The 13,606-nt window shown below is 46.1% G+C and overlaps 1 protein-coding gene across 4 annotated transcripts in view; it reads left to right on the top strand.

Annotated features, from left to right (window-relative positions):
• Positions 1-5,604: 5,604 nt before the first annotated feature.
• Positions 5,605-13,606, top strand: part of EEFSEC (eukaryotic elongation factor, selenocysteine-tRNA specific) — a 199,124-nt gene continuing 191,122 nt past the window's right edge. Inside the window, exon 1 of one of the 4 annotated variants that reach the window (XM_075938811.2) lies at positions 5,605-6,172. In XM_075938811.2, the coding sequence (XP_075794926.2) occupies positions 5,866-6,172 (307 nt within the window). In that variant the 5' untranslated portion in view covers positions 5,605-5,865. The remainder of the gene's footprint in view (positions 6,173-13,606) is intronic. The other 3 variants (XM_075938810.2, XM_025183148.3, XM_006120222.5) reach the window with 3 other exon arrangements.

Genomic DNA, 13,606 nt, shown 5'->3' with positions numbered 1-13,606 from the left:
TTTTTGATGGGGAGCCACTAGGGTTGCCAGGTGTCCGGTATTCAACCGGACAGTCCGTTTTTTGCACCCTCTGTCCAGTAAAACATTCAGAAAATACCGGACATGTGTAATGTCCGGTATTTTCTGCTTTTCCGGCTGGGCGCCTGATGGAAGCCTGGCAGGGGCAAGGGGAGTGGCTGGGGAGGCGGGGCCGTGATCGGTGCTCCAATTCTTTAGCATCGCTTAAGCCTAGCTCTCCTGCCCATTATTGTATTCACCTTCTGCTCTATGTGGCAATTTGCCTGGTTTCCCTAGGTAAGGCTCATTCTGAGATCAAGTAAGCTTAGCACCAGACTTTCCAGCCCTCAGAACAAGCCACTCTGTGATACTGGGGCCCCCTCACAATTCTGTTTATAACGGGGGTTCCCAAACTTTTTGACACGGGGACCAGTAAATCCATTTTGGAGGACTTGTAACATTCATTTGCATATTTGCATATTCATTAAGCAAATGATGAATATTCAAGCAAGTTGTTTCTGGTCCTCCCAAAGACCCCAGTGCCAGTGTTAGCAAAGCTTTTGATAGTCATTGTGACAGGGTGGCGCAACCCCGCTCTAACTGCGCCCCACCCAGAGGGCCAGGGGGATGCAGAGCGGCTTTCCCCACTGCGAGGGAAGCGGCCGGGGGGGCAGCGGAGACGCGCCGCCCAGCAGGCGGCTTAGCCGGCGTTTCCCCGGATGCCGCGGAGGAATCTTCTCCCGTGTTAGGGGAGACGGTGACAGCGGCAGAGACACGCTGCCCCGCCAGCCTCGGGGCTGGTTCCCCTGCTGATGCCCCACGGGAAACTCCGATGCCCAGCGACGTCGGCCAGGAGGAGGACGCTGAGAGGGGGCGTGGGCTGCCGGAGAAGAGGGGGAGGAGCCGCTTGTGGGATGCCGGCGCAGGCGTCCTGGAGGGGAGGGGCGGCACCCTCCCCGGGATAAAACCGGCAGAGGCATTAGGGCCGCGGGAAAAGGAGAGAGAATGCCGGATGAAGGGGCTGAGAGTCTCGAAGAAACACCGGGACAAACCCGCTGGTGAGCAGGGGGTGAGGAAGCAGCCCAGGGCGGATGCAGGCAGGAGCCCGTGGGCTGATGCATTTAGGCACCTAGCCCCATCAGCCAGGTGAGGGGAGAGAGGTTATTCTCCTCTGCCTTAGGGCCCTGGGCTGGGGTCTGGAGAGAGGGAGGGCCCGGACCTCCCTCACCTCCCCGCTCGGGTGATTGTCAGGGCAACCAAAAGGAAGGTCGGCACCTCTCAGCTCAGCGGAACAAGAGGGGACTGGAGCAGCAAATGGGGAGGAGGGACATGACCAGGGAGGTCGGTGTCAGGGCCCCATGACAGTCACCCACAATATTCTTGCCAGCAAGTTAAGGGAATATGGATTGGATAAATGGACTGTAAGATGATAGAAAGCTGGCTAGTTCAGGGTTTCCCAAACTTTTTACTTTAGTTGGAACCCGGTTTTTTTCAGTACTGTTTTTTGCAACCCAAAAATATAAACGCATGTACGAAAAGAATGAAAAATGAATAAATTTTCAGTGTTTCACCCGGCTGCATCCTCCACCCAGCCTGGGCCAGGGCTTGGGGGACCCGGTGCTGCATGGGCACTCCAGGAGGCGGGAGCAGGAGCAGATTGGGGGTAGGGTATCTGGCTAGGAGGAAGGATGCAAGGAAGGGCAGGGTTGCCAGGTGTCCAGTTTTGTACCGGACAATCCGGTATTTCAGGGTTTTGTCTGGGAAACAAATTGAGAAATTACCAGACATATAAAATGTCTGATATTTTCTAAATAGGTAAGTTTTATTATAATTAGGTGTATCAGTCCTTAGCTAGGAAATGCCTGGCCGGTAGATGTGCTCACGCTGCCTGAGTGTGTCTACCTGCCAGGCAGTTCGCAACTACTCGAGGGAGGGTATGTGGAGAAGGGGGGCAAAATGGAATCCCCGGCCAGATTCACTCATCTGCCAGGGTCAGTAGGGTCTGCAGGTGCCCCGGTCAGTCCCGCTCCCCCCCTTCTCCTCCCGATCGCCCCCATCCAGCCCTGCTTCCGGTGGCCAGTTCCTCCCACCCCTACCAATCTTCCCCGGTCAGCCCCGCTCCCCCGACGACCTCCCCAACCAGCCAGGCTGCCCCCGTCCAGCCCTGCTTCCGGCAGATGGTTCTCCTGTCCTCCTCCTCCTGATCTCCCCCATCCAGCCCCCCCCCACCCAGCCCTTGTTTCGCCGCCTGCCCTCCCCGATCTCCATGGGACAGCCCCGCTGCCTCCAACCCTACTTCTGCTGCCTGCCCGCCTGCCCGGATCTCTGCGGGACATCCCTGCTACCCCTAGTCCTGCTTCCGCTGCCCGCCTGCTTGGATATCCGTGGCACAGCCCCGCTGCCCCCAACCCTGCTTCTGCTGGCTGCCCACCCACCTGGATCTCTGTGGGACAGCCCTGCTATCCCTAACCCTGCATCTGCCGGCCGCCTGCCTGCCTGCCCTGATCTCCACAGGACAGCCTCACTGCCCCCAACCCTGCCTCCCGGCGGCCGATTTCCCCCCCCCCCCCCGCCACCTCCTCCCAGCTTGCTCCGCTCTGCTCTGCTCCCTTCCCAGCAGCCACCAGGCACGCTGAGGCCCAGTATTTTTTTCCCACGGCCCGGTACCGGGCCACGGCCCATAGTTTGGGAAACGCTGGTTTATAGTATAGTATAGGGCCTAAGAAACTTGTCAAATTTATCCTCATTTGGACACATACAAAGAAAGTAACTGAGGCAGTGACATTACCTAAACACATGCATACAAAGGAGAGTTAAGAAAAATATGTGCTCCTTCATAAGATTGCTTAAATATTGCTAAGTGATAAGTAGCTGCAGAGGCAGAATAATACAAGCATTCAGTAGGGAAATTATTTATTTTATTATGATGAAAGGAATAAGACCAAATAGCTCTTTGGACAAATTTACTTATTAGATTTGAGAGCTCGTAATCTACATCAAATTAAACAATTTCATGGGCCTTTAACATTTGGTTTGGAAGTTTTAAGACAACTGCAGCACTTATTTTTCAGCAAATCAGAGAGAATTTTAAAAGCACTTAATATAGTACAGTATTCTTTAAAGAATCACCAGGTCAGAGTATAATTATGCATAAAAAGAAAGGTGATAAGGTTTTAGCTTATGAACATGAAGGAGAGATTTAATGTTGACCCAGCTATAGAAGGAAAAATAATGATCAATATTAATCCCAACAACAACTAATGTTTTAACTATATTTTACAGTGTACAAATAGGGTTGCCAGCTGTCACTGGGACACAGGGCTGGCCTTACCATGAGGCAAACTGAGGAGGCCGCCTCAGGTGCCAGACTGTAGGGGGGGCGCCACTAGGACCCAGAGTGTAGAAAATTCTGTCTGCTGCTGGTACATATGTATTCTCTCTGTAGTACCATGAGAGGAGTAGAACAGGAAGAAGGCAGAATTGAGACCTTTCAAAGTTTTGGCCCAAGCAAGGGGGCTGGGGGCGTCATTTGAGCTCCCCGCCTCAAGTGCCAAAATGTTGTGGGCTGGCCCTGCTCGGACAGTTCAGTATTTTGGTCTTCTGTCCGGTAAAAAAAACCAGAATACCGGATATGTAAAATGTCCGGTATTTTTTGTTTTCCTCAGATGGCTGGCTGGCAACATCTGCAAGTGCAGGGAGTGTGAGGAGCACGGTAATATTTTTTTTTTGTCTCCTTTTTTTTTTTTTTTTTGCTCATCCAAATTTTCCCTGTCTGTTTGGGATTTTTTTAAAGGTATCTGGCAACCCTAGGAGCCACTCTAAGATTTTGCTAAGTGGTCAAGGGCTGCACTTTTCTATGGGTGTATGTGAGATCTGGGACGGAGATTGGGTGCAGAAAGGAGCTTGTGGCAGGGGACTGGGTTTCAGGAGAGGGTGTGGGGCCAGAGAAGAAATTTGGGAGAAGGAAGAGTTGTGATCTGGGGTAAGGGCTTAAGTTAGAGGGTCTGGGAGGGGGTATGAGTGAGGAGAGGATTCTAGCCTAAGGGAGAGATGTAGAAGGGAGTACAGGATCTGGGAGGGAGTTGTGACCTGTAAGAAATGGGGTGCCAAGGTTATGGGTGTTGATGGCCTGCGACAGGGAGTTGGGGAAGGATAGGGTGAGGGTGTCAGAGGCAGGCACTGACCAGGAGGCACTTATTATGGGGGTTCCCAGCTAGCAGCGCGGCAGGATCCTGATGCAGGCTTGCTGCCTGCCACAGCCTCAGGCTGCTCAAAGCCGCTGGTTGCTCCACGTGGCTATTCCAGGGGTGGGTGTAAGAGCCTTTGTGCACTGTTCCTGTGCCCCAGCAAAATTTCACAGCTCCTATTGGTGGGAAACTAGCCAATAGGAGCTGAGAGATTTTGCTGGGAGCGGAGAGATAGCGCACAGAGCTCCTTCCCTCTGGTGTAGATGCTTCAGGAAGCAGCCAGCTGTTTAAAGAGGCATGGAGCGGTTCTGTACCCTAAGGTCCCATTGGGGTAGTTCCTGGGTCAGATTTGGCAGCTGCATCACCCTGATTTATGAATACGTTATACAGAAGTGGTCCAAATGCAGAGCTCTGGAGCTTACTACTATTTATTCCTACCTGTTCTCCCTATATTTAAAGTGGAGTACCTGGCAATGAGTGATCATCTAACCATCTTTCAATTGCTTGAATGATAAACGTTATGTTATCTTAGTCACCCTGCCTCCCACTTTAAGCTAGGGAATATGCTTTAAACAGACCTCAAGTATAAAATGCAGAGGTTCAAACTTTACAGATCATCCTAATCCCCCATAAATGATGCCTTCGCAGCCCCTACACACAAGTTGGCTATGTCTACACTGGCGGGTTCTTGCGCAAGAACATCTTGCGCAATCATTCCTGCGCAAGAACTCTTGCACAAGAACACGTCCACACAGTCATGTGCCTGTGCACAAGAGCATCCATGGCAGTGTGGACGCTCTCTTGTGCGAGAAAGCTCTGATGGCCATTTTAACATAGCGAGTCCACACTGCCCTTTTGCGCAAGAGCTCTTCCGCCAGTGGGCTTACACTTGTTAGAAAAGAGCATAGCTCTTGCGCAAGAAGCCCTCTCTTCCCACATTTTAGTGTAAATCTTCTTGCGCAAGAGCGGGCAAGCTTTGTGGACGCTCTGCGGGTTCTTGCGCAAGAACCGCTGTTCTTGTGCAAGAACCCACCAGTATAGACATAGCCAAGGAGGCTCTTGGCACTACCTTCATACCCATCATGGTTCCCGACCAATGGGAGCGGTGGTATTGGTGCTCCAGGTGTTACCCCTGCCCACAAATGAACCCCTCATTTCTGATTTCACCTGAGATCCTGCACCCCTAATTAGCGCCTTCATCTCCTTCTCCATCCCAGCCTAGGGAAAGTGAGTGAGGGTGGAGGACAGGAAGATACCAAAGGGAGGGGGAACATAGCAGAGCGTCTAGGCTGTGGGCATGACTCGGGTGCTTGGATATGAACAGTTAGAAAGCTGGCAATTTCCCATGAGTCCTGGGCGTTGTGTTTGGTTTTGATTGCAAGCTCCCTGGGAGCAGCAGCCGCAGCAGCCAGGGTTCATGGGGCTGGTACAGGGCTCAACTCAGTGTCGGCTTTAGAAAAGGACAGTCCCTGAAAGACTGCGGGGCCGGGTCATACGGCGCCCTAAGCCAGCCCCAGGGCCTATTGTGTGTGCGACCCCAAACTCCGCCCGGCTCAGATGTTCCTCTTCTCCCCAGAGGAGGCGTGACGCGGAGACAGGCCGGAACGGCAGCCGCGGCGTTCCTGTTGCCGCGGGGCGCTATTGGGACGGACCGGCGGTGTGCGAGGGCAACTGAGTAGCCATGGCCGGTTCCGCTGCTGCCCCTGCCTCGGGGCCCAGCACTCCCCGGAGGCTGAATGTGAACGTGGGGGTGCTGGGGCACATCGACAGCGGCAAGACAGCGTTGGCCCGGGCGCTCAGCACCACCAGTTCCACCGCCGCCTTCGACCGGGCCCCGCAGAGCCGCGCTCGCGGCATCACCCTGGACCTGGGCTTCTCCTGCCTCCGCACCTCGCTGCCGCCGCACCTGGGCCCCGGCCCCGGCGAGCTCCAGCTCACTCTTGTGGATTGTCCGGGACACGCTTCCCTCATCCGCACCATCATTGGAGGTAAGGGGCGGGGGGGGGGGGGGTTGGCGAGGTGTGTATGGGACAGAGTGGGGTGCACAGGCCCCTAAGGGAGATTGTGATTCTGGGGGGACGGAGAGCGTCCCCCAACCCATGTCGGGAGATCTGCAATTCTGAGGAGGGGGAGGGAGGGAGAGTGTGAGGGATGGTCTTAACTCCCACTGTGTGGGTATGGATCTCATTTCTGAAGGCAGCAGAGAGTGGGTGGGGTGGGTGAGTTTGAAATATGTAAAGATTGTCCAGTGTGCAATGGGAGGATTGCAAACTTGGAACTAGCCTCCTGCCAGGGGAGGGCAAGGTTAAAACTATCTGTACAGATGCCAAATCCTTTTTGTGGAGAGACAATTCATACCAGCAAAAGCGTTTTTGTTGTTATAATTTTCTGTACTAGGGTTTTTACCTGTATAACAATGCCATGAAAAGTTATACCTCTAATCAACATTACTGGACTGGCAAAAGTGTAGCCCGAATGTGTGTGAGGTCAAGAGAGCTCATTCCTGTATTTGGAAAGAAATAAACTATACTAAGACAACGGTACACTGATATAACTACATCCATATCAGGGTTAGTAGTGTAATTTTCAGTAAAAATTCACACCTGTAACCAAAATATTTGTATTGCTTCAAAACTGACATGTAAACCAGTCAGTTTTGCTTATAGTAATGTGTTCATTTTTTAAACATTTATTAATGGAGAGGATGTGACAATATTCATGGATGTAGTTACAATTTTTCTCTCAAATTTCTTGAACTTGCCCGTATTTAAATTGTCATAAGTTGGCAGTCCTGCTGCTGATATGCTTATATATACATTTTCTAGAAATTCAAATGCAAAATTCCTATCCAGATTGAGATGTTCATATCATTTGTCAGACTATAGCATTAGAAGTACTAATCTTCTCGTAAAATGTTTTTTTAAAATTTCAGCTATTTTAAAATGTTCTCCTTGAAAGAAATTTGAGGTAAAGGAGACTCTCTGAGTTCTTCCACCAGCACATTTTAAAATTACATTGTTTTTGGGGTGTGTGAGGAAGGGATCTTTTATCCTATGAGCAAGTCTTAAATCATGTTTAGAGCTTGTATAATGATGTTTTTTTACTTCTGTAAAACAGGGTGATTCCTGAAGGCATTTTGACTTCAGCTCTGTGTGTGAACTCTGAAGTGAAGGAATTTGACATTATTGCATCTTTTAACCCTTGTAGAACCTCAGTTAGGGATGTTAGCAAGTAGTCGACTGGAGTATCGACTACTCGCTTCTCCACAGCCTCTGAGAGGCAGCAAGGAGGGGAGAGAAACTGGAGCCAGCTCTGGGAAAAGCCAGCTTCAAAGCTGGTTCCCCCCCAGTGCCGCCTGTTCCTCCTTGCTGCATCTATCAGAGTTCGTTGCGTGCAGGGACTGCTTCGGCATCAGTCTCGGTTCACGCTGCCATGAACGGGGCTGCTGGACTCAGTGAGAGCTGGGACCAAGCAGTCCTGGCTCGCACTGGTCCGGGACTGTGCCTCTGTATTTGAAATGAGCCTAGTGGCTCTTACTACATCTAAAATACAGAGCTGCAGCGCGAGGTGGCTCTGTAGAGTGGTCCTTATCGACTAATAGTGTAGTTGATACAAATAGTATTGACTACCTGATTAGTCAGATAACCACAATTTAACATTCCTAACCTCAGTGAGATAAAAGTATATTGAAGAAAACCAAGTTTGGAATTTTGTGTTTTATTTACCTCAAAGATATGACAAAAGATATAAAAAAGGACATTTAGCTTATGTGGGTGATCCTTAAGACACGCAACTTTTAAAAGAAATTACACAGAAAAGAAATAGTCTGTATTGAGGAAGCGCACACTTATGCAGTATGTTGATGATGATAGATGGAAAAAGGAACCCCCTAAAAACAAACATACACACTTAAAAAAACCAAAAAACATTTTAGTGTTTATGAAAGGTGCCAGTCCCGAAGACTGCTTTTCTGTGGCTGTAAGGTACAATATAAGTAGTGTAACTTGTCTCACAGTGACCCAACTGATGATCTTTATAGGGACCTTCTTTAGTTTCTCATGCCTTTTCAGCCCTTACTTTCTCTTTTTAAATTGCCAGAAAACCAGTTAGTGGATAGTTGTACAAAGTGGTGACTCGTTTCCTGGGATCTGAATTGAGAACCTACCAACTAATTTCATATAGCATGGTTAAAACACTCTGTTGACATATCTGCTATGTACAAATGGTGCTAGTTAAGCACACAACAAGAATACTTGTATCTGTATCATCCTTGATAGATTAATGGAACTTTTTATTGCTTGAGTTCATCAGCAGTATAACCCTTAGCAGTTCAGCTGTTTTTTTTATTCAGCAATGTCAGAGAGAGGGTGACTATGGGCTATCACAACAGTTGTGATTTGTTTCTGAGCAAAGATGCTTGAAAACTTACAGAATAATTGATTGTTCTTGTTGAGGTTTCTGGTATTGTTTGACCCTGATTGTCAATAGTGGTCAGATATTACAATTATTATAATCTGACTTGTCAGGGGACTTGTGCATAGATCAGGACCCAAATAAAGTCTGTTGTATGTAGTAATCCATGTTTAAAATTGTTCAGTCCATAAGTACCAGTATTGTTCAGAAAGCTGGCGACCAAATTATGAGATTTTAAAAATGCTTGTTTTTTATTTGCCTTCTGTTTTTATGCCTTTCCTGTTTGTGCTTTCATTCTTTTCCCTGTAAGCATGGGTCATGGGGACTCTCTTATTTTTTTTAATGAGCAGAGATTCTCTTGTATGTGTGGGACTCCAGGTGCTGGAGCTTTAAATAAAATAATGACTATTGCAAGACTTGTTATAAAATCATGGGAGTTAGAAATCCCAAGGCATTTTTGTGTGACTGCTTTATAAAACATCACATATTTAAAATTTTGACCTCACTGTAAGGTTATATAGGAGGAGACAAGATGGATTTAAATACAAATATATTTAAATACATAGGACAGGCCAATATGTATTTATTATCTGTAAAATGGGTATACCAATATCTATGTCACAATGAGGTTGTGCAGTTCAATGTTTGTAAAATTTGTAGAGATTCCTAGACTAAAGGTGTTGGGTAGTATTATTTGTTTTATTATTGAAAATTTTCTCAGGGTGGCAGCTCCTCCTTAAAGGGCTGATTGGAAAAAACCCCAACCTTTAAAATCATGTTCTGTATAATTAATTATTTGAAATGGGGTTTCATAGCTGAAATCCTATATTTTTGCCTATTCCTCCTGGTAAGTAGGGCAGTGTTGACCTTGCAGATACTTTTCATAAAAATATAAAAGAAACCTCACTGGAGATGAAACCTGGGTTTAAATGAATGCAGAATATTTGAACAGTAACTAAATAGGAGGAGAAATGCAAGGTGGAAGTCATATTTCATTCTGTGTGGTTGCATCTTTCTTCTTATAGAACTTGCCCTTGAAAGCAAAACATATCAAATTTTAAATCAAAGACTGTTTTACCTGCATGCTAGGAATAGAAAGTGTTAGTTCCAGCCATGATGTGTTTTTAGGATTGTAGCTGCAATGTTATAGTCAGCTTGGAATGAAATGGTAGATACAACTTTTTCCAGTTAGATTTCTTAATAAATTACTTTCTGGTTCTTAATTTCACTTCCACCCAAACAATATCAGTTTGTTCTCAAACCATAGACTGCCTTACCACTTCAATGGCGTATTCTGAGTGACTGCATGCTGAGGACTACAGCATAGATTTCACTCAATTGCACAATTCTTCTGTACTGTGCAGCTGCAACTGTTATAACTTACTTCCACTTACTTCCAGTGCACACTTGTGTGCATGGTACCTCACATTATAAATAAGAAATAATCTTGGCACTGAAAAGAATGTTATCTAATTTTAGACAACGATGGAACTAAAAGGGAAATACAATAGTTTGAGGATGTTTGGTGAATTAAGTCATGTTATTACCCTGTAAAGACACATGCACTAGATTAAACATATATTACAAATGCACAGTTTAAAATGTCTGACATGCTTTTTGTGGGTATCATGGTAAAAGTGGAACTTCACATTGCAACACGCAGTTACATATACAGTAAAACTCTATTGGTCCGGCATCCAATGCTCCAGCACTCCTGATGGTCCGACACCATCGGGAACCCGGAAGTGCTCTGGGCAGCCGGACAATTGGAGCTGCTCTGCGCTTGGCTTTCCCGATTCAGCCGCTGCTGAAACTGACCAGCAGCTGAATCGGGGAAGCTGGGGGCAGAGCAGCTGGGGTGCTGCCGGGTTTGTCCTGTAGCACCACCCCTCGGGGCTGCGGGACCAACCCGGCAGCACCTTAGTTGCTCTTGGGGACGCCTGGGCCAGAGCAGCTCGGGTGCTGCCGCGTTGGTCTCGCAGCGCCGAGGGGAGGTGCTATTGGACCAACCCGGCATCACCTCAGCTGCTTTGCCGCAGGCATCCCCATTCAGCCGTTGCTGAAACTGACCAGCAGCAGCTGAATCGGGACGCCTGGGGCAGAGCCGGACTATCGGAAGGGGGGGCATCCCCGCCCACCACACCCCAGACCCCACCCCAGACCTCTCATAGCCCCCCTTTCCGATAGTCCGGAATATCTGATAATCCGGCACCCCCTGGGTCCTAAAGGTGCCGGATTACCGAACGTTTACTGTAATTGAAACAAGTGATGTTTTTGTCCGGGCTCAACTATGTACATGATAGTCTCAAACTGCCTTTGGAGTTGTTTTGAGCACATAATGGTTTCTACAATTACTTGCTTAGTCATTGTACAACCAGTACTTAGCCTTTATTTTTGAAAATATTACATGAACATAGTTAGAATTGATTTTTGCTGTATATTTCCACTTTTTTCTGTAGTGGGAAGTTTGCCTGTCATAACCAAATCCATTGCCATTTAGTGGTAAAAATGCTTGATAACAGTCTCTTTATTATCCATGTAGCACTGCAAAAGCATATAGGGTTATTTGCAGTAGATGGCTTCTAAACAAAGAGTCAAGACCCTGAAAAACTTACTCTTGATGTGAATTCTTTAGCTTGTGTAAGAAACATCAAAAACCTCATCATAAAATTACATGACTACAATTACATCTCACATTGGTAATTGAGCAGTTCTCTACCATTTTACACATTGTTTTTCTCTCTTCAGTTGCACCATCTTTTTCCTTGCCAGGTTCACATATAGCAAAGGGGACCTGTAATTGGAGTGAGAGGGTAATTTGAGGAGTCATTCATTCTCTCCTTAAACTCATGTTTGGTTTTTAATACTGAGATTATGCAATTTGACAGATGTGGTGATGAGCTATGCAGTGTTTTTTGAATGTTGATACACAAGTTTAGGCTGTTGAGGGATTTTACTCGATGTAGGTGAATCTGGGTGATGTTTCTGCTTGTCTTTAGGTTTTGTTTTGGTGTTATAGAGTTTCATGAAGCTGTTGTAATATTCCTCAGAGGAGTAGAGTTTGTGTTATACTTTAAAAGGCCTATACATCCAGTAAGGTGCTCAATGGTTTTTCAAATGAGTTCAGCAATAGGGGAAACCTGTAGAGAGGTTATAGAAGTTAATCTTCCAGAAGAAACTCAATCCCCATATTTCATTTTAAGGCCACTTTGCGTAGCAAAGTAGTTTAACCAGTAGCAGATTTCTTACTTGCTGATGGTTAATTTCATGCCCTACAAAGGGTCAGCACACTAATACAGAAGAACATGATTACCTCACCCTAGCTCCCCTTCAAGCCTGCATGCATACAGTGAGGGATACTGAACTGTTTATTTTAGGTAAGTAGTTTTCAGATGCACTTTATCTACTGGATTTTAAATGAACTGAGATGACTTCTTAAAGAACATTTTAAAAATAGATTTTGTTTTTTTTCTCTGAAGTTCAAAGGACAAAGTAGTCTTATAGAGTTTTAATTGGAAAGTTACTGTTTGACCCTGGTTGTCTAAACCTGCAGGGGAAATTTTGACAAACTTGTAGTTTCATAATCCTTATTCCTATCTGAACCTTTGACCTTTTTACTTCATAACCAGAGCTTCATTGTCACCATTTGTCCCAGTAGTTCCTTTCAAAGACGGCTGCCTTGCAAGTGTCTGTTTCCACTTTGCTGCTGTGTTCTCTTAAGGAAGGGTATTAATTCATACCTGATACATTGAAGGGGCCAGGACTTTTGAACTCGCACAAGAGCTTGGGGAGGGGGAAATGAGCATAGCAAAAGCATGTCTTGCAGATGCAAACGACTACAATGAAAACAGTCTTGCGAGATCAAGGGAAACATGGGCATGGTACCAAGGTTCAAATTTGGTCAGCTAGAGATTATTTGTAAGATTGATGTAGCAGTACTTTTGTTGTTACACAATGTTTGTTTTGATTAGTTTGTTGTAAAATATAATTAATATCTATGTATACAACCATGTAAGGTTCATCAACCTTGCAAAATTGCCATGAAAATATGCAGACTTTAGTACAAAAGTCTACTACTTGCCCATCTTTGCTGCTGCTGATAAGATTGATACTTGTTTTACTGCAAGTTAGAGGACAAATAGAATTTTACAAGACTGGCATCATCAAGGATTTAATCTCTTGTTTCACTGTCCACGCTCTTGCTCCATAAGGAGTAGAGACAATTTGGGCTGCAGAGATAGCAAAAGATGCTCAGTCCTTCTGGGGATGAGGACCAAGAAAGGAAGGTCCTTTGCTGCTCTACAGCATCCACTTTAGCAGACTGCTGTTTGGAAGAGTAAGGAGTGGCACTGATGCACTCTGGAAGAGCCATGTAATTGTACTTCCTTAAGACAATAGAGGCTGGAATGATTGGCTTTCAGTGGGAGCATTTTAGGAGGGAAACTGGTGGGATCTCATACCCTCCTCAAGGGAACTACAGTCGGTGGGAGAGGAAAAGGTGTTCCTTTTTACGAATATGTGCTTACTGTTGTTTGTAACTTTTTTTATAACAGTACAAATGTTCATGTAATAAGTTGTTAAAATTACTGAGCCAGATTTTCATAAATCTACTTGCATATGCTGCAGTACATCGACAGTATTTTTTTAACTTTGCTTACTGGGGAACAGTAGTTAATTGTAACCCTCCTCTGACTTGTGATCTTGAGATTGGATGTCAACTATTGGTACATAAGTCTAGTTAGTGGATAGGGAAAATAGCTCTGTTTAGCTTCCATAAAAACATTTTCTTGTTTAAATGAATATTTCTGAATACATTTGCACATACACCAGAATCTATCTAGAGTACTAATCCAGTAGCCTACTAGCAGAGTTCTCCTTCAGTTGTGGGAGAGACCTAAATTTGAATGTAGGCTTTTTGCTCCTTGGAATTGCAGAGATTAAGAATGGTATGGAGGAAGTGTGTTCTTCACTGTTGAAAAAAGCACCTTGGTTGCTGTTGAGCAATGAAA

The sequence above is a fragment of the Pelodiscus sinensis genome, chromosome 11 (assembly GCF_052426305.1).
Source record: "Pelodiscus sinensis isolate ZL-2025 chromosome 11, ASM5242630v1, whole genome shotgun sequence".
Taxonomy (NCBI): domain Eukaryota; kingdom Metazoa; phylum Chordata; order Testudines; family Trionychidae; genus Pelodiscus; species Pelodiscus sinensis.
This window is presented reverse-complemented; position numbering and strand designations above follow the sequence as displayed.